Source organism: Barbatula barbatula, assembly GCF_947034865.1.
Source record: "Barbatula barbatula genome assembly, chromosome: 15".
In the NCBI taxonomy this organism is placed as follows: Eukaryota; Metazoa; Chordata; class Actinopteri; order Cypriniformes; family Nemacheilidae; genus Barbatula; species Barbatula barbatula.
The window spans coordinates 9,671,953-9,690,936 of NC_136778.1; the positions used below are offsets into that span (position 1 = coordinate 9,671,953).

At 35.3% G+C, this 18,984-nt stretch overlaps 1 protein-coding gene across 2 annotated transcripts; it reads left to right on the top strand.

The window, feature by feature from the left end:
• The first annotated feature begins 2,184 nt into the window (after positions 1-2,184).
• On the top strand, positions 2,185-18,974 carry mylk4b (myosin light chain kinase family, member 4b). Of its 2 annotated transcripts, none has more exons than XM_079474218.1 (14): positions 2,185-2,486; positions 13,303-13,390; positions 13,578-13,911; positions 14,111-14,340; positions 14,428-14,533; positions 15,223-15,316; positions 15,415-15,524; positions 15,872-16,013; positions 16,164-16,234; positions 16,425-16,553; positions 16,656-16,808; positions 17,035-17,113; positions 17,200-17,250; positions 17,457-18,974. In XM_079474218.1, exons 1-13 carry the CDS (start codon positions 2,340-2,342, stop codon positions 17,242-17,244), a joined length of 1,728 nt encoding a protein of 575 aa, XP_079330344.1. In that variant the 5' UTR covers positions 2,185-2,339; the 3' UTR covers positions 17,245-17,250; positions 17,457-18,974. The 2 variants fall into 2 exon arrangements, with proteins under 2 accessions (XP_079330344.1, XP_079330343.1); XM_079474217.1 differs by lacking the exon at positions 2,185-2,486 and adding an exon at positions 11,167-11,782.
• The last annotated feature ends 10 nt before the right edge of the window (positions 18,975-18,984 follow it).

The following is an 18,984-nucleotide window of genomic DNA, read 5'->3' on the forward strand; positions in this document are numbered from 1 at the left end:
TGCAATAAGGAGTTTGTCAAGTCCAATAACACAGGCCATGTCTTACTTTTTTTTGACAGCGGAGCCACTGAGGGGAAAAATCTAGTGAATCTAGAAGTTTGGCATGAGTCGACTGACGCTTTTTCACAATCTTGAACGAGTAGACGCAATGCGCTGCTACTGGGAACTCAAACATGTCCAGCTAAAACAGGTAACTCTCTAGAACACGTACTTTAATATTTAATCCACAGCATGAAGCATGATCTATTTTCTGGCAAACACTGCTACATATACTGAAAAAAAGGGATTTGTTCAATTATATTGTGGATTTATTTGTTGTACTGTTTAGTACCTGCCAACAGAGGGGTATGACCATGTTTTATTTTTGCTGTTCGCGTTTAGGCTACAGAGACGAAATTTGTGGTAGTTTTAAAATGCTGTTCATCTAATACTGTTCATCAGCTACTTTCAATCTTCACACGAACCGCAATAATTCTGGTCTATTTTTATAGACATTAAATATGAACACTTTAACACACTGTCGACCATACAAACACACACATGCCTGCACGTCCACATATATTAACACCTTTGCAAAAAGGTCATATTTACAAGGAACATGCGAATGGCAATGTGTAAACACACTGATCGTACGGCAGGGGGCGCCAGTTAATTAGTTGCTTGAGTCTTTGTGCTCCTATTACATTTAGGTTGACATTTCCTGCTTAGCAAGGACAACCATTTAAAGATTTAGAAACATACTGCTGTCCCTGTTTATTAGTCTAAATAAAAAAGAACAGAAGAAAATCTAGTTGTTTTTTGAGTTTTTAAAAAGGAATTGTTCGAAATAAGAAACAAACAGAAACAGGCTGACAACCTAAATTTAGGGTCACTTAACTGAAATGTTTTGCAGGATGTTTAAATAATTTTGAACTGAGTGTGTATGTGTATATTTCTTTATTTAGGTATTATAGAGATACAAATATAATCTCTATAATACTGAGCAAGCCTATAGAAGAACAATAATTGTCCCAACATATTAATTTCTTTTTCATTACAAACAAATTATTTTTTTAGAAATGTTTTGAAACATTTTGAACCAAATAATATAAAACATCCGCCAAGACCTCAGAACAGATGGAATCTCCTGAATAAAAGGTTTAAAAATCCTCAAGAAAATAGTGGATTAAAATTGAAAAAACACTTTTTTGCAAATTCTCAGCGAAGGGTGACTGCATTGAAGATGCTAAAATAAATAAATATATAAATATATATATATATATATATATATATATATATATATATATAGTTTGGATTTGCATGCATGTAAATACATTTTTAGATTTATATAAATTTTCCGATGTATATATAATTATATTATAGGCAATATAAATATGAACAATCGATATATAAATTAAAAAAATCTTTAAATTAAAAAGGAAAAAAGTTAAAATAAAGAAGAAGTGGCGCAAGAACAACTTCAGATAAGGTATAGAATAAGAATGTAAGTTTATGATACATTAAGTCTTTACTATTTCCCAAAGACAAAATGCTACTCAATTTTTACTTCACTTTATTTTTTGATTTCTTTAATTTCCACTAGAATGACTCTAATCCTCCGGAATGCCAACATATCAAAATCCAAACAAATTTTTATTATTACACTCTATTATGATTGTAAGCCATTCCAGTGCAAAGTGAATTCAGATAGGTATAACTTAAGAGCTCTAGTCTATTTAAATCAGACCTCTACTGTAGCTTTACCGCCCCAACCCATCACTTTGAGTGTGTGAGTCTGATTACACAGGCTTGGATCAGCCATCCATGTTGTGAATAGCTGTGAGTGTTTGTCTGAATGTCAGCCTGCACATATCTCCAGTCTCCTTATAGCAGACACACGTGCAGAATCCGTGATAAGTTGGCATATCTGATTCCAGCCCGTTGTGTGTCCTAGAACACAGAGTTTACTCTCTACCGCTGTGTATGTGTCAGATGATATACACCATTGTGTGTGTGTGTGAACTTTAAGTGCTGTGTCTAATGTTAAAGGATACATTGAGTTCTGCTAACTGCCCTTCGTGGCCGTGAAGCCAGAGATCCACCTGTTCACCTCTCGTCTTGCTGACTGGCAGATGTTTTCCTCCTTTTATGGTTGACAGGGTGGGGGCGTTCTGTCCCCTATACCAGCATTCACTCTATGTGTCCACCTTTCGTAATCTGTAGCTCTCCTGCAGTGCCGATGTCAACAACCGGAGCAGGATTAAACGAAAGAGAGAGACGGATAGAGATAGACAGAGCTAGATATATACTAAAAGAAAGAGTTTCAGAAGGAAAACCTGCTGGGTGTGAATGTTGTTGCCATGGAGAACTTTTTGCAGGATAAGGACCTCTGGATTGTGGGCAGTGTGTGTTTAGTCGCATCCATTCTATGGAGGCCATTTTGGAATTTATTTACATACAAGAGAAAAAGAGAAGTTTCACCTGAAAGTCCATGCTTTGACATACAGGTAAAAATCTAATTTATTTTTATTTCCAAATTTAAAAATGTAATTTTCATTTGATCCCAGTTATTAATCCACACATAATTGTATTTAAATTGAATGTGCATAATATCTTAACTTTTATATTATTTTATGATTCACATCTCTTAAACTAATGCGTATCTACTGTACGACATAACCTGATGATGCTCAGTAGAAATGGGTCTTAAAGCCTAATCACATAACCATGCAACCAAATTTTGCAATGGTGTAATATTCACATTCACAATGGATATTGACTGATATAGCCTATTTTAATCTGATATTTGCTGATTCTAATTTGACAGGTTTCTCAAACTCAGTGTAATATTGAATCCATGTGCAAATCCTTTTAGATTTTGTAACATTTATGACATGAGGAGTAAATAGACTAATTGACATCTAATACAATAAGTGACATGAATAACTAGCACACAGTCTGAACAGAAGACTAACGCACTTGATGCACTTGAACAGCTTATCACAAATTTTGGTCATAATAAAGAATTACAAACAGGCATACTGCAATGTTAATATATTTAATAACACAAATGCAATTTATTTTAATCTCAGTTTCATTTTTAGATGACAAATTAATATAAATAGAGAGCAAATAGGAAGTTTTGTTTAAGTTTCCTGCTTCTGCTTAGAAATAAATCTGTCAAATGGTAGATGATGGAGTCTCTTATGCAATTTAGCATTTTAATTATTAATGAAAATATAACTATTAAATTGACTATTATATACTATTAATTTTTAATTAATACATTTTTGCTAAATCTGCTACGCCACACCATAGCACACATGTACAGTATATTATAGTATATCATCACTGTCCTTCCAAAAACATGGATGTCCAAATTTTCTCTTTTTGAGGAAATGGAAAAACACTGTACTTATTAAATGACTGGGTTGTCAAAATTGACAAGCACTTTTTATACTTTTTGGTTAGATATTTGCAAAACCCACTGACGTACATAAAGGGTGACCATTATTAATGATAAAAATTTAATACAAAAATATACACGTATATCATACAATATGGATATGTGAGGTTTGAGAAAGACAGCAGCAATATGTTGAGTACTATAAATACATGTCATCAATCCTATTTTGTTTTTGCAGAAAAGAGTAAATGTAAACAGAGTGCTTTTTGATCTTTCTGATCAACAGGATTTTACAAACACAAGTCAGTAAAATATGTTGGTAAATTTGCTTTTACCTTAAATAACTATAGTGCCTTGTGCTATGTGGAAATGGTTTCTTTAAGTCAAGTGTTCTTGTGTGAGAGTCACATAGAGGACAAGTTTCATTTCAATAGCACTGCATTATGAGAGGCTGCAGACATGTTAATTCAGTGTCCGGTGTCACCATGTGACTGTGTATATATACTGAGAGAGAGAGAGAGAGAGAGAGAGAGAGAGTTTGGCATCTTGCTCTCTTTGTCTTGTGCTCAATGATGTCAGTACAGCAGCTTGAACATTTATTCATTGACATCATGGATTACTTCTATGTCAAAGAGTGTTTATGTCCACTGTAAAAATAGAAAAACACTACATCTTTTTGACATTCCCGATCTGTGTAATGAAGAAAAGTGTACACCGATCAGGTAATTGAATAGTTACTTTCCAATAAAATATGCTGTATATTTAAAATTCATACTTAAATTTTGAGAGTACAGCAAAAGCTGAATGTCAACCAGATCATTTGTCAACCTGTCTTTAAAATCCGGACTGAAGTCACAGAATATTATACGATTTTGAGTATCAAAGTAGTCATAGCCAATATATGAGTGTTTATCACTGATGGATAATATGATTTGATATACAGTTCTCAATGTTTTTTCATAATAATACCTATAATACTGAAATGATTTATTTAACATTGTGAAATTAGTTATTTTGTTGACACTACATTTTATAATGTTGCACCAAAAAGAACAGGCTGGCTTCCTAAACCTTGATGTCAATCCTTAATACCCTACTCAGTCAATATAGATAACAAGGTTATTTTCACTGATTGTTCTTTACATTATGTAATATAATTTTATGTATGCAAACAGTAAATTGCCTTTACACAAGACGGTCATCAGCATCGTAAATCCTCCAAAGTTTTTTTGTATGTATGTACATTCATAACACTATACTTTGCATAATATTACCTTTCTATCATATTAAAACCCAGAAATTAGAAAAAGGTCCATCACCAAATATAGCTTTAGCTGGGGTTTAACATAATGTAAAAAATGTCAGACCTCTCCAACTCAAAGAGGTTTTGAAGTTGGCTCCATTAAAGTTCTGTAAACTTTAAGGAACGCCTGAATGCGCTGTTGCCACAAGTGATCAATTTATATCCTCTCAAGCTCAAACATTTCTTTTCAGTCACTAGGAGTTTTTACAGTGCAGGCAAGGTCACATTTTATCCCACTTGATTTTCTTTGATAATCTGATTAAATAAAACTATAAACTATCGTGATGTAAAAATATAGATACATTTACATGCCCTGATATGCTGATTCACATTTCCCAGATATGCTGTATAATGTGTTGAAAGAAGCTGATAATATTACATTCTTACAAATAGCCGAAAGCATTGCTAACCTTATAATTAATCATATGAACCAGAATATGTAAAAGCAAACATGCAGGGGATGTGTAAAACCATCATTCTCCTTCATGAAAATCTCTGTTGGCAGATTCATAAACCTTCCATTTAGTTTTTCTAAAGTGTTTTGAAAGGAGTCAACTTTGCTTCGAAAATGCCTAAATAAAATTCCTGCTTCAGGGTTCAGTTTACATTAGAAGTCTAGCACTAACCAAATACTACGTCAGATCTTACCGAAACAGAACTGAACATTCATTTTATACTAAAGTAAAACATATATATAAAATGAATAGTAATGTTCTTAAAAATTAGCTTAAATCAGTTTCCATGCAGTTGTTTTTATTAAGTGATAGATAAAGTTTGTTGATATGTATGCATTTACAGTATATGTGTCCTCTGATCATGATTAAACTGTTTAAAATCAGTTTTGCAATCCCAATATTTAAATCCTGTTACGTTGCATAAATTAACTTCTATCACACAACGCACAGAGTGCTGGAGGCTCTGTTAATACGCATGAGCCAGCTTTTGTCGTCACCTGCAGTGAGTTCATCAGTGTTTCCCTGGGACTCCCTCACATCAACATGAGCGCAGTCAGATGCACGTCGCATTCAGTACCGATGCCAACCACACTAACTGCCAAATAGACACAGAGAAGAGGGGGTGGGGTGGCTGTTCAGTGACCTTTACTGGGACGGCCTGTTTAAATACTCCAAAAAATGCTGTTGTTTTCAATCCATGGCGGGTAGGTTAATTTAAAACAACGAATAGGTTTGTCCAAAGTTGACCCAACAGTGAATTGAAACCAATCCAGGATTTTTTGAACGAGGAGAAAAGAAAGGGTTAAAAGGATAGAAATGGAGCAGGGGGGGTGGAGGAGTGGGGGCATTTTGTTACCTCCCACCCTGAAATAGCATCCAGCGCATGCTCGGTCTATATGGACACACTGAGTCACGGTAACATGCTTGTGAAACTAAAATGTGGTTTGAGAGTTTATCTAAAGTACATTTTAGGTAAAAAAATGTAGAAACTGTAAAATAGTTCTGCACTCATTTCTAGTTGAAAAATAAAATAAGGAAATTTTATGCAGGTCAGAATTTCAAGCTTCCAATGAAGCACACAAGATTGTGCCAATTTAAGATTATGCCAAAATAAAATAATCATAATTTTACAAACTTGTGAAGTCCTTGCCAGCTCGAGTGCATCCTGTGGCATATACACAAAGAAGTTTATGATAATAAATAAATTCAACCTTTCACTCATTTTATTAGGCTGTTAATTTGCTACCATCAATAAGTCTTAAATGATAAAAATGCAAAATATGAAAATTTCTGAGTATTTTTACACCGACTTTCAGACTCCACTGTCCACATGCACAAAATCTTACACACACTCATCACTTTTAAATGTCTCCGCTTACAGTGTCTGGTTAGGGTTGCATTGTGGCTCTGGTGTACACTTACTCCTGTACCTGTACATTAGCTCTCTTACACACACACACACACACACACACACACATTCTCCGGCCATTTTAGCAAACACACGTGTTTGTGCCAACACATCTAACGCATTTACAAGAGGATTAGTTTTGAGCTATTAAAGAGGTGATTGGCACAGGTAGTTAAAGGGGCACCAATCCGTTTTTATGGGCTGTCATCAGAATCGTTTGTCTGGTGTTCAGGTCGAGACGTAAGGAGAAAAAAACATGTACTCACATTTTAAATCATTCGTTGATGTTTATATTCTTCAGTCGCAGGATGCGTTTGTTTTCCACAAAAGAAGTAAATGTCAAGCATTAAGCATGTCATATATGTAATGTCTGACCTCTTGTGGTGGATCAGAGCAGTGTCAAGCCTGGGGGAATTTTCAAACCCTCATTCCTTGGTTTGTAGGAACAATAACCATAAAATGAAGATAGCATTAAATACTGCAACACTTTGTAGCATGTTTGTTTGTTTTTAACACACACTTACAGTTAATCTAAACAACTAGAGTTCATTTGAAAAAACTGATTTAAAAAAAAGGATTGTGTTAGCTGTACTTTTTTGTTGTTGTTATTACTTAATAAAAAAACTGATCTGCAGTTTGATTGATTCTACTTGGAATGGAAAATGTATATCTGTTTTTGCAAATTAACTCTTTAAATTATCTTAGTTATTGTAAATCCATACTGGCAAACATTTAGGAACAATTAAACAAATAAGGTTTTAAACAAAATGAACACACCAAGAATATTTTTATATTTTATCAATTTGAGGTCAGGACAAAGTCATTTGAAATAATATGTAAAATAACAAAACATATTTTTTTATTTAGATTTTTGTTTTGTGATCAGTGTTTCCCTTATAAAATAAAATAGATAGCACGTTACAACATTTGTTGACATTTGTCAATGCATTAGCCAACATGAACCAACAATAAACAACACTTCTACAGTATTTATTAATGATCGTTCATTGTAATTTCAGCATTTATACATTTATAAATGTTATAAATTACCTATAATATTTTGATAATTTATATATTTATTATAATATACATTACTAATAATGTTTAAAGTAAACAAGTTGTAACTCTTAACATTAGCCATCATGAAAAAACTATATTGCAAAACTGTTGCTTTATGCATTCAAAGCTGTTAACAAATACAACCATATTGTAATATGTTTTAAATAACAAGTTTATGAAAAACTGTTTGCGCGTTTGAAGTTACAGAGTAGTGAGATCTCCTGTCAGACAGTTTATACGAGTTCACAGCTGCTCATGTTCAAATGATGTCTCCGTGTGTGTCCTCTGTTTGTCATTCTACACATTTTATACACTCTTTAAAATCCCCAGCTCAAAGTCCATCTGTGATCAACTCCTCAGAGCTGCCATATCATATATCCCTTTTATGTAATCCCAGTTATTTCCTTCTCATTTTTCTGTTTCTCTCTAAGCCTGTGTCCAAGACATTGTCAATGGAACATGAACGATATATCATTTTATGGAAACGTCACACAAGTGTTTAACTCTTTCTTACTGCGTTAGTAAGGTCACATTGATCTCTTGAGTTTATGCCATAAACTATATCTCCATTGCATATAGCAATACATTCCAATCTGATCATGTGTTCACAAATGTGACCCTGGACAACAACAGCAGTCTTATGGGTAAATTTTTCGAAATTGAGATTTGTACATAATCTGAAAGCCGAATAATAAAGCATTCTAATGATGTATGGGTTGTTAGGATATGACTGTAAATGGCGGAGATACAATCGTTTAATACTCTGGAATCTGAGAGTGTGAAAAAATCTGAATATTGAGAAAATTGCCTTTGACGTTGTTAAATAGGCACTGAAGCAGGCCTTCCTCTCACAAAAAAAGCAGTACATCTCCAAGGTCTGACGGTTTATTCCGTAATTAAATAAACTATAAACACGATCAGGCATGTGCGTACAAAAACACAAGAAGGAATGTGAATGCTTAGTCTCTTATTATTTGTCCTTGTTGTCAGAACAGGGGAGCTCACCGCACATTATCAAATTCCATTCCAAAGGCGTCACCAATCCCTCAGAGATTACTCGATGTTCAGAGGCTATATATGTGAGCCAATCAGAAAACAAACATTTACTCCTCCAACCATTAACCGCTGGTTAATATTTAGGTGGTCTATAACATACAGGGGTGGTTTCCCTTACAGGGATTTGCTTCAAACAGGACTAGGCCTTAGTTCAATTTTTAAGCTTCAATAAGTTTTTAAAATCAAGCCTTACAAAAAAGCATTATTGTTGTGCATCTTGAGAAAAAACAAAGGCACTTATGTATTTTAAGTCATGTCAGTGCAATCTTTTTTCGATTTAGACAGCTCTAACATCTATTTTAGTCTGGGACTAGTTTTAAACCCTGTCCGGGAACGGCCCCACATATTACAAGGTTTCTAGATTCAGGATAATCCACGGCTACAGTGGATTGCCAGTAATGTTCATGAGTTCATTTCAAACGTTGATCAAACTGACTGGAACTAATAGTTTTAATGCACACCCTGCAGCCAATCAGAATCGAGTATTCAAACAAACCATAAAATAAGATAATTGTATGCTCAGTTATTAGCTTATCTGTTGCGGTTTTGCTTATATTTGAAAGATATCGGCATGCAGGTTAGCATGTGAAAAGGCATTAAGCAGGACTAAGTGTGTAGATTTTGTGTGTGTTTGTCATTCATTCGATAAATTGTACGTTGGGGTCTTGTTTTCATTTTGTACTTTTTCCTTTATGCGTACATCAACCTTGAGCTTGTAAATGATGTCACAGGCTATAAACAAAATTCTTGATATGGAGATTTTTACATATTCTTTACTAAATGAATGTTTTTGCATGAATAGGGTTGTTGCATATCAGATGTTCACCATAAAATGTTATGTAAAAGGCTACTGAAGTATTAGTCACGGACAGGATGAAACATTAGCACATTAAAATGGTCTCGGATGGGCTGGTATAATGAGTTTTCTGGAAAATTCTCAGTACCATCTGTGGCATTCTGTCAGTTACCCAAGAAAACAAGTTTGACTCGTTTGTTGAGTTGAAACATATACAAAGGAAGTCTGTAGCATTTGTGCCAGGTTGGATAAGTTAAGGTAGAGTTCAGTAGCGAGAACAATGGGAATCATGTTGGAAATAGAGGTCTGTGCCTGTGGCATTGGACTTCTGTCTGTTTCATTCATCACACACCTGCTTTCATTCACTCACACATTTACTCTCCCGGCTTATTGTGTTCTCGAGCCTGGAATGAGGGCGGAAAAGGTACATAGACCTTTGTCTGGATACACCATATTTCTGAGGATATAATAGGCTGACTGTTTTATACTTTCTTTATATAATTACATGTTTACCCTCATAAAAACACACAAACAAACCTAAGGCATGATGTAAAGTCCCTCAACAGAAATGTGAAGGACTGAGAGAATGCAAAGATGAATGAAAGTTGTGAAAAAAGTCTGACTTATTTGATCTTACATTCATTTTCGAACTGATCCTAAAAAAATACACTATTGTATTGTTTAAACTTGAATATGAACTTGTTTTCCTTGCACTATTCAACATCTGCAAACATTGCATCTTTTTATTGTGATTTTGACCGATTTGTCCAGTTTTAATTTTCTGCAAATGAAATAAATGCCAATTTTCTTTTCATTTGGAAAAAAGAACAAATGTTGTTAATTCCCAAAATGAAACAAACTCAAAATTTGTTTTCCACGGCTGTATATTTTTGTCAGAGATGTTTAGATGATTAGGTAGCAAACCAGGTCAGCAGGTTGACTATTTCCACAATCAGTTCGTAAAGTGTCACGGTCAATGAGGGAACAAGGACAGAGGACCCAGGCACAGACAGCGGGTAAGGGGTTAGTTGGGGTTAACAAGACTTTGATAAAACGCAAAACAAAATCCCACAAGGGGGTAAACAAACAGATCATAGGTAAAGATATGATGGGTAAGCAGGAACATAAACTAACTACGTAAGACTCGACTACAGATAACACTAGATAAAAGCAACAACTAACTAGACTTGACTCATGAAGTCACATGAATCACAATGAATCAGAACAAGTCTGAAAACACAGGGGCATTAAATAGGGCAGCGAATCAAAAGGGAGCAGGTGCAGGGCATGAAACAATAAACAAGCAATTATGAGACAAGAGGGTGGGAACAAAGACCAGACCGGTGAGAGCGTATGGCAAGCCACAACAACAATAAATGTCTCTCTCCACATTAAACACGTGGGTTTAAAAAAGCATGACAAGAGGAGGCAGAATCGTGACAGTTAAGGGGTTCAACAGCAAAACAAGGCTCATTTGAAAGTAAAACAATTCTGTCCTTCCAATGCATCACCTGTTGCGTCAATCTCGTTTTTTGCACAGAATCTGGTTTCAATATCTTCACACCTGGCTAAAAACTTCACACTCTGATAACATGCAAGAGCTCCTCCTCCATGAAAACCCTGATATTATGCTGACCACTCACACACCAACCAATCAGAGAAAGCCTGTTGCCCACTATTTAAAGCCTGGAATCCAAAGACACCAGACACGAATACAAAACAAATGAACTGTAGGTTGGAAAGCAAATTATCACCATCAAGAAGACGTGAAGGAAGACAGACTTCAATCTTATAACCAAGTGTCATCATGAGCTCTAATTTTGTGAAGTCTATTGCACAGGTTTATGATCCCAAACCGCTACACGCTCAAAAGCGTGCCAACGGTGGACGAGCTGCGGCCAAAAAATCCACACTCTCCACACCAAACAAACATCTGTCCCCTCCTTCTTCATCTCCTTCAAGGTCTGCTTCTTCTCAGGCGAAGTCTTCTGCTCTTGTAGGAAGGGTCAATGCTTTGAGCGCTAAGATGGACAAACTCCTCGAGCTACAGGAAGCAGCTATAAAAAAACTGGATGACATTGGTCAGAAGCAAAACGCATCGAAGGATGACCGGAGCGTGGAGCAGACGTTGCGCGAAATGCGTGTTGTCATAGAAACCATTAGAGAGAAGGCGGAGCAACAGGATCGAAGGCTTGATGCTGTGGAGCATTTGGTCGGTGGAATTCAACAGGTTGTTCATTTTGTTGATGAAGTGCTGAAGCACTCTCAGTTGGCTGATATCTTCAAAAGCACTCAAAATCGCTCAAAATCCAATGGCAGGGTGAGTGTAAATGCAGGCAGAAACATTCTTCGTGAAGTACAGAAATAGTCTTGCTACAGTAAAAAATTGGCCAAAAGCACTCAAAAACCTTTAAAAACGTAGTTCCATATTTGCATATCACATGACACATACAATACAGTTTAAAGGTTTAGGGTCACTTGACTGAAATGTTTGCATGATCTTAACAATCTTTTAATCTGAAAGCATTCTATATGTCTAAATATTTTAAATTTGTTAACAAATTTTTTAGTATTACACAATATATTTATTTTTAAATTGACGATTTGGACAAAAAAAACCAGAATAATTTTTTTATAAAGCTTCTCAGGTAAAATGAAATCTAGGATCATTAGGCTATATTAAATTTTTTCACCACTTTATTCCTATAGCTACATTTGTGTTATTTCATATAGTTTTGATGAGTTTTATGTAGTGAAAAAATTAATATATGAAAAGAATGCATACATTTCCCAATTTTAGTGTATTTATAAATATGACCTAAATTTATAACATGTTATGACAATTGTTAGTTTTGGTAGTGTATAGCCCTAGAAAAGCTAAAATAGATCAAAATGGTTATCACAAAGGTTCTCCACAAAAGAGGAACTCCGAAGAAATATCTTGTTGTTATCTTATAATAATTTGTGGAGTTTAAAGTACGAGGATATGAGAATTGAGCACTGCCTGGCTAGAAGACAGAAGAGAAAATGAGCCGTATACATGCACCTGTTTCCCCAAGAAAACAAGAACGGGTTTTATATGCCGTGACTGTGGAAGTAAATGTGCATCCCGCATTGGATTGAAGAGTCATCAAAGAACCCACAAAAAATAGGATAAGTCATCTTCGGAGATGATGGACTGCTGGAAAGATTGACAAATGTGTGAGCAAATTAGTGTGTATTTTAGACGGGCTTTTCTTGAACACAGTTTTCAAGATGACTTATCACTGGCTTGAGTCATTTCTATAACAGATTGACTGTTGACATGATAAGAGATTCTCAGTAGCAGCTCAAGGACACAACTGCACATTTAACTCACAGCAGATATAAGGGAACGTGTGTGCATGTGACCAGCAATATCAGATTTATTACATGTTAGCTTGTTGCATTTGTGTGAATTACATGACATTGACCAAATAGAAAGCAGGTACTTTTATTAAAAGGGATGTTAATGAATGATAACTTTGTTATTTACTGTATAAAGGGTGATGTCAGTATTATAACCAAATGAAGAGAATCTCTTGTTTTGGTTATTTTACTGTCATTAGTAGAATGACACAGACCAGATTAAACTAGTTCATAGTCCGTAAACCTAGTCTGTCAAATATTTGAAATTTGAATATTACATCTTTTTAATATTTTTATAAACGCTTCTTTATTATCGTTAAATCACATTTACTAACAAAGGTCATTCTACTGTATTGGAGTTCTTTATTCTTTTATATTTAAAATACATTATTTTAATTTCTCACTCTTTGTCTTTCTCTCCCTCCCTCTCTTTCTGTCTCTCTCTCTCTTTAGCTGAAAGATAAGGACGGAAATGAGAAATCTCAAGAATACCCGACAGGGGTAAAATCCCAGAAGAAAAAAAATATACAAGATGCAACAGGTAACTTGTAAATATTGACAAAACCAATCTGTATTAATATCATTAAATAAATACTTTATAAAAGGGCTATATACGTATTTTTTATAACTCACGCTGAATGCTTGTACATCTAAACTAAGAAAGAGGTTAGGGTTAGACATTGGATTAAAGAGCAGTAGTTACATTTCTGTCCTCATTCATTCTCCAGACCTGGTCCAGGCTGATTTAGAAGAAGTGCAGAAGCTCAATGAACAGAACACTCAGATTTCTCAATGCACAGCAACAGCAACATCCAGCACATCAGAGTCTCTGAGTCTTTTTGAAGAAGAGCAAGAAACAGAGCGATGTACAGAAGAAAAGGATGACACACAATCAGCAGCAGTGGAGGAAGAGCCAGGAAAAGAAGAAATTGTAGTTGAATTGTTGCATGTAAAAGACGATGAACCGCCGAAAGAGAAGACACAAGATCAAGCAGAGATCCAGCAAAATTCACAAAATTCATTCAGCCAAAATGATGATAGAATTACAGTAACACAGGACAGGTACGACCTGTATGTTCTGTCTAACAAATTACCGTCAGATAACAATTACAAGCCACTTCCATGCATTTAACTACAAACATAAATAAATTGCATGGACATTCCAATTAAAGTATGTAAAATATAATAAAATGTAATTTATTTGATGTAAATGTATATTACAAATATATACCTTCCTCATTTACATCATGTATTTTTGTAGCTGTGTGGAGCATCAGGAAAGTCCTTTAAACCCTAAGAGGCATGTTAGTGATGATCTTGAGTCAGATGAGCTTAAAAAAAGTAGAGTGGAGGAGGCGTCAGAGGAGTTACAGATCCTGAAGGCATTAGTAGCAGAAGGTGAAGCTGCAGAGGCGGGACCAGAGAGAACAGAGGAGGCAAAAGCGGCGGAGAGACAAGATGGAGAGCCAGTACCTGAAGAGTATGTCATTGGTAAGAAAACGGTCTGAGAATGATTGTAGTCGAATTTCTAATTCTGATCAATCTCATTTCTTCAAATCCACATCTATCTGTCCTCAGATACATCCTCTCCTCCACCTGCTCCTTTTGAGCATCGTCTGGTCACAACCAAAACCCACCAGATCACCAGCTACTACACTATCAATAAAGAAGAAGTTCTTGGAGGGTAGGTTTCAGAAAGATGTTTATTTTTAATGTGGTTAGACAGTTTAGTATATACAGCATTACTTCGGGTTTCTTAAAGGAACAGTACTCCTAAAATCTTTTTAGTCAACATTCACTTGCTTCTTGATTTTTGTTATGGTTTTCGTTTCTCTATGGAACACTAAAGCAGATGTTTTGACACTGCTGCTTTCCATACAATGAAAGTGAATGGGGACCAGAGACCACAGAGTTAACAAATGAGAAAAAAATAGCAGCCTCTTGTCACCATTAACTTTTATTGCATGTAGAAAAACAACTTTCAGCCCAAATCTTTTTGTGATGGAGGAAAGAAAATATTTTGGAACAACATACAGAGAATAAAAGATGACAGATCCCTTTAACATCAAAGGAATTTTTCATGTTATTGTAACAGGAATGCCTGCAATATTAAACCCATATCATATGATTCCTAAAAATTTTCACACCTTCCAGGACACAAGATACACAGGCATTAAAATGATGGACAGCTGTGTGTGTGGGAAAAAAAGACGGAGAGGGACGGGCATATTTTTAGCCCTTAGTAAAGTAAACAGCTTGCTGGAAATTAAAGTACATTTCCACTGAGGTCTCACAAATGGTGTGGGAATTTACACCATGCAAATGGTTTGTCATTTGAATGTGATATTAATACTTGTATTCTGATTTTCGTAGAGGACGCTTTGGTGTGGTACACAAATGTGTTGAGAAATCTTCTGGGCTCATATTAGCAGCTAAGATCATCAAAGCTAGAAGTCAAAAGGAGAAGGTAAATGCCATCTTTAAATGTATCATTGGACAGTGGAACCATGACTAATCTGATGGACTAATCAGATGAACTCTGATTTTACGTGTTTGTGTTGTCAGGAGGTGGTGAAGAGTGAAATTGAAGTTATGAACCAGCTGAACCACGCCAATCTGATTCAACTCTACGCCGCCTTCGAATCTCGCTACGAAATGGTTCTGGTCATGGAATAGTGAGTTATTCCCACACACAACACATTATAGTTTCATGCACACACATTACATATAGCTATACCAGAGTTCTGTTGTTTTAACCCCGACCCACATCTTGAATTTCTTTCTTTAAATATATAGATTTATTTATATATGGTTTTACTCTTTTGATAAAAAGATGAACAATCTGTGTCCATCCTTTCATTTAGAAAAAAATAATGTCATCACAAGCACACAAATACATTTTCGATGCCTTCACAAACAATCCCAACAATCATATACTTATGAATGCTTTATTTATTGTTTTTCTTTAATTTGCATGTTTAAGATTTTACAATATATACAATGTATTGTGTGTAACTCCTAGTGTTGATGGTGGAGAGCTGTTTGACCGAATCATAGATGAGAACTACAAACTGACAGAGCTGGACACAGTGCTGTTCATTAGACAGATCACTGAAGGCCTCCAATATATGCACAAGATGTATATATTGCACCTTGACTTAAAGGTATCGAACACATTTTGGTCAATTTGATGTATTTTAAAGTGAATTGTGGATTTATTTGCAAATATTTGCAAGATAAATTGCACACACTGTTTAGTACATTATTAAATCCATTTATTACAAGTTTAAAATGTGTTTTTACTGTGTCAACAGCCTGAAAATATTCTTTGTATCAGTCGACAAACAAACAAGGTCAAGATAATCGACTTTGGGCTTGCAAGGAGGTAAGTATTTTCGTCGGTCTGTATGTATGATACACTGTATTAACAAAAGTATTGGGACCACCTCTTAAACCTAAAGAAATACAACATAGTATGAATACATAAAATACATTATTAAAAATTAAGTTAAAGAATGTAGCTTTTATAATGTATCTCTGTATTCCTCTCATTGGTTTGTCTTAATTTTGTTCAGATATAAACCCAGGGAAAAGCTGAGGGTGAACTTTGGTACACCCGAGTTTCTCGCTCCTGAAGTCATCAACTATGAATTCGTCTCATTCCCAACAGATATGTGGAGTTTAGGTGTCATCACGTACATGCTGTGAGTCTGTGCCGTGAACGTTAATAAACAGTCATAGAATGCAACATTTGGAAAAGCTTAACTAAAAAGGACACCTTTTTATCTGGCTTGTTTTTTGTGTAGGCTCAGTGGACTGTCTCCGTTCTTGGGTGAGGATGATAATGAGACTTTAAATAACATTCTGGCCTGCCAGTGGAGTTTTGAAGAGGCGGAGTTTGCCGATATCTCTGAGGAGGCAAAAGACTTCATCACGCGCCTCCTCGTGAAAAGCAAGAGGTGTGTGAAGTAACAAATATTGAGTTTATAGTATAATTTAAGTCTCTTTTGCTTGTTATACCACAGTTAGCCAACTTGATAAAACTTAATGTGCCAACCTCAATAAGATATGCTTGTTTTTAAATAGTGAAAATTGTTCTGAGAATGGTTAAAGTGTATGTAAAGTCATGATTTGGTTACCTGTGTGTTTGTATATGCTGATGCAAATCATATTGTGTCTGTTTAGCTGGAGAATGAGTGCATCACAGTCTTTGAAACACCCGTGGCTTTCAGACAGAGAGCTTCACTATAGTCTGCACAAAAAGGTTAGTAAACACGTTAGGTTTGCAGCTAAATTTCCACTTCAGCAATAGACATTGAGATTATAGACAAACATTTGTGTCTCTTACAGAAAAATAAGTGCCACTCCTCACATGCACCTCCTGCAGAGGATTAGACACAGGTGAGCACCGTTTGTTAACATGATAACAAATGTAAACTTTTCACAAGAATACACACCTCTCTAGTCCACAGTTTGGGAATTTTTCAATCTTGTTCCTGTCTATCTAGAGTCAATAGACATTTACATTTATGTTGATACTTATCTGCAAGTCATTGACTGACACGTGTGGTTTATGTTCACTTCTTGTTTGTGTGTGTCATTTGCAGGAGTGTTCAAAGGCTCTAGTCGTGCCATGGCAACAAACTGGACCAATAATGCTGTACCTGAACAGCTACATCTGTTACTTACATTGCTGTGTAAGGACTATTTCCTGATTACCTCAACACATCAGCTCAGAAGCCCTACAACCCTGTGTGATAAAATCACATTCAACACATTAATAAGTACTGCCCGCCATAGTACAATAATATTTCACCGTCTTGTAAAATAGTAATCCGTGGCAAATGACAAATTGGTCTTGGTTTTGTGGTGTAGGCTATGGTGTGCCGATTGAAGATTTTTTGGGATATTTTTCTTACTTTTCTTGGGCTTTTTACAGTAATATACAGGAATATGTGCACTTTGTAATAACCAGGACTAGAGAAAATACTAAACTATAACTAACCAAGAAAAATTATGGTTTAAGCTCTACGCACAAATGTATTTAGTCGTCATCCTATGAGTCTTATCATGGTAATATTCTGTACTTTGGTTTCGGTTTCATATACTACAGGGACCTTTCTGTACAAGGAAACTGTACTGTATTTTACACTTGAAACTGTGGCACCCTTAAAGGAGTAGTTCACTTCATAATCCTACTACAGTAGGAATAAAAGTTACTATAGAAAGTGAATGGGGACAAATCTTGAAGTGAACTACACCTTTAATGTCACAATCCTGCAAATGATCTAGGAGTTTTGAATGTTATGTATCTTCAGTTTTTAGGAGGTTTAAAACTTAAGTGTCACAGAATCTCTGAGTTTTGTCTGCTTGCATCTAACTACTTTTACCTTACACGTACCTGTATGCAACCATGCAGCAACCTCAAGTGCAATTGATACTTTTATTAAAATTGTTAAGAATCCAATGAGCTCTGATTTTAGACTTTTTATGAGACTTCATTGTCTTTTTATTTCTAAGCTTGAAATTTGAGATGGGACACTGGGCTTTAAGACACACTTTTAGGCAACATTATGGTGTTGCTTGCCCCCTCTCTTGGCAGACATCTCACCTTCCATGAAGGCCAAATGAAAAACACTACCTACAAATATATTGTGTGGCTCCATATATACTATAAAAAAGTTTACTTGAAATGCTTTCAAAGCAGCGCAAGGGGGAGGGGTGATGGATGGTGGGGTGTGGGGTAGGTGGGGAGGAGAAATGGACAGCTTTGGCTAACATATTAGTGTTTTTGAAATACTCTAGGAAGAGAAGGCTGACGCAAACTGGATTTTTATGTCACATAACTAAGAGAAAAACGTTATTTATTATATATGTGTTTGATTTAAAGTTTTACTGTATGATGAATGGTTTTGTCTGTATCTTTGTTAGACCTGAACTGAGGAATGAAAAAATATAATGACTCATAAACTACCGGAAAAATACAACAAATAGTTGTTTAAATGCCAAAAGGTAAATGTTGCCATCAGGAATGTGTCTTGTGATGTAGGTGCCTCAGATCTTTAAAAATATATAAACATGAAAATGTAATAATACAAAAACATGAAAATAAAAAGTTAAACGTTTGATTGTCTT

Excerpts from the sequence above, each read along its gene's own strand:
- mylk4b (XM_079474217.1), top strand. The coding sequence starts at position 11,270 with ATGAGCTCTAATTTTGTGAAGTCTATTGCACAGGTTTATGATCCCAAA. Across the intron at positions 11,783-13,302 it reads GCTCAAAATCCAATGGCAGG|CTGAAAGATAAGGACGGAAA; the intron begins GTGAGTGTAAAT and ends CTCTCTCTTTAG. Across the intron at positions 15,317-15,414 it reads CTAGAAGTCAAAAGGAGAAG|GAGGTGGTGAAGAGTGAAAT; the intron begins GTAAATGCCATC and ends TTGTGTTGTCAG.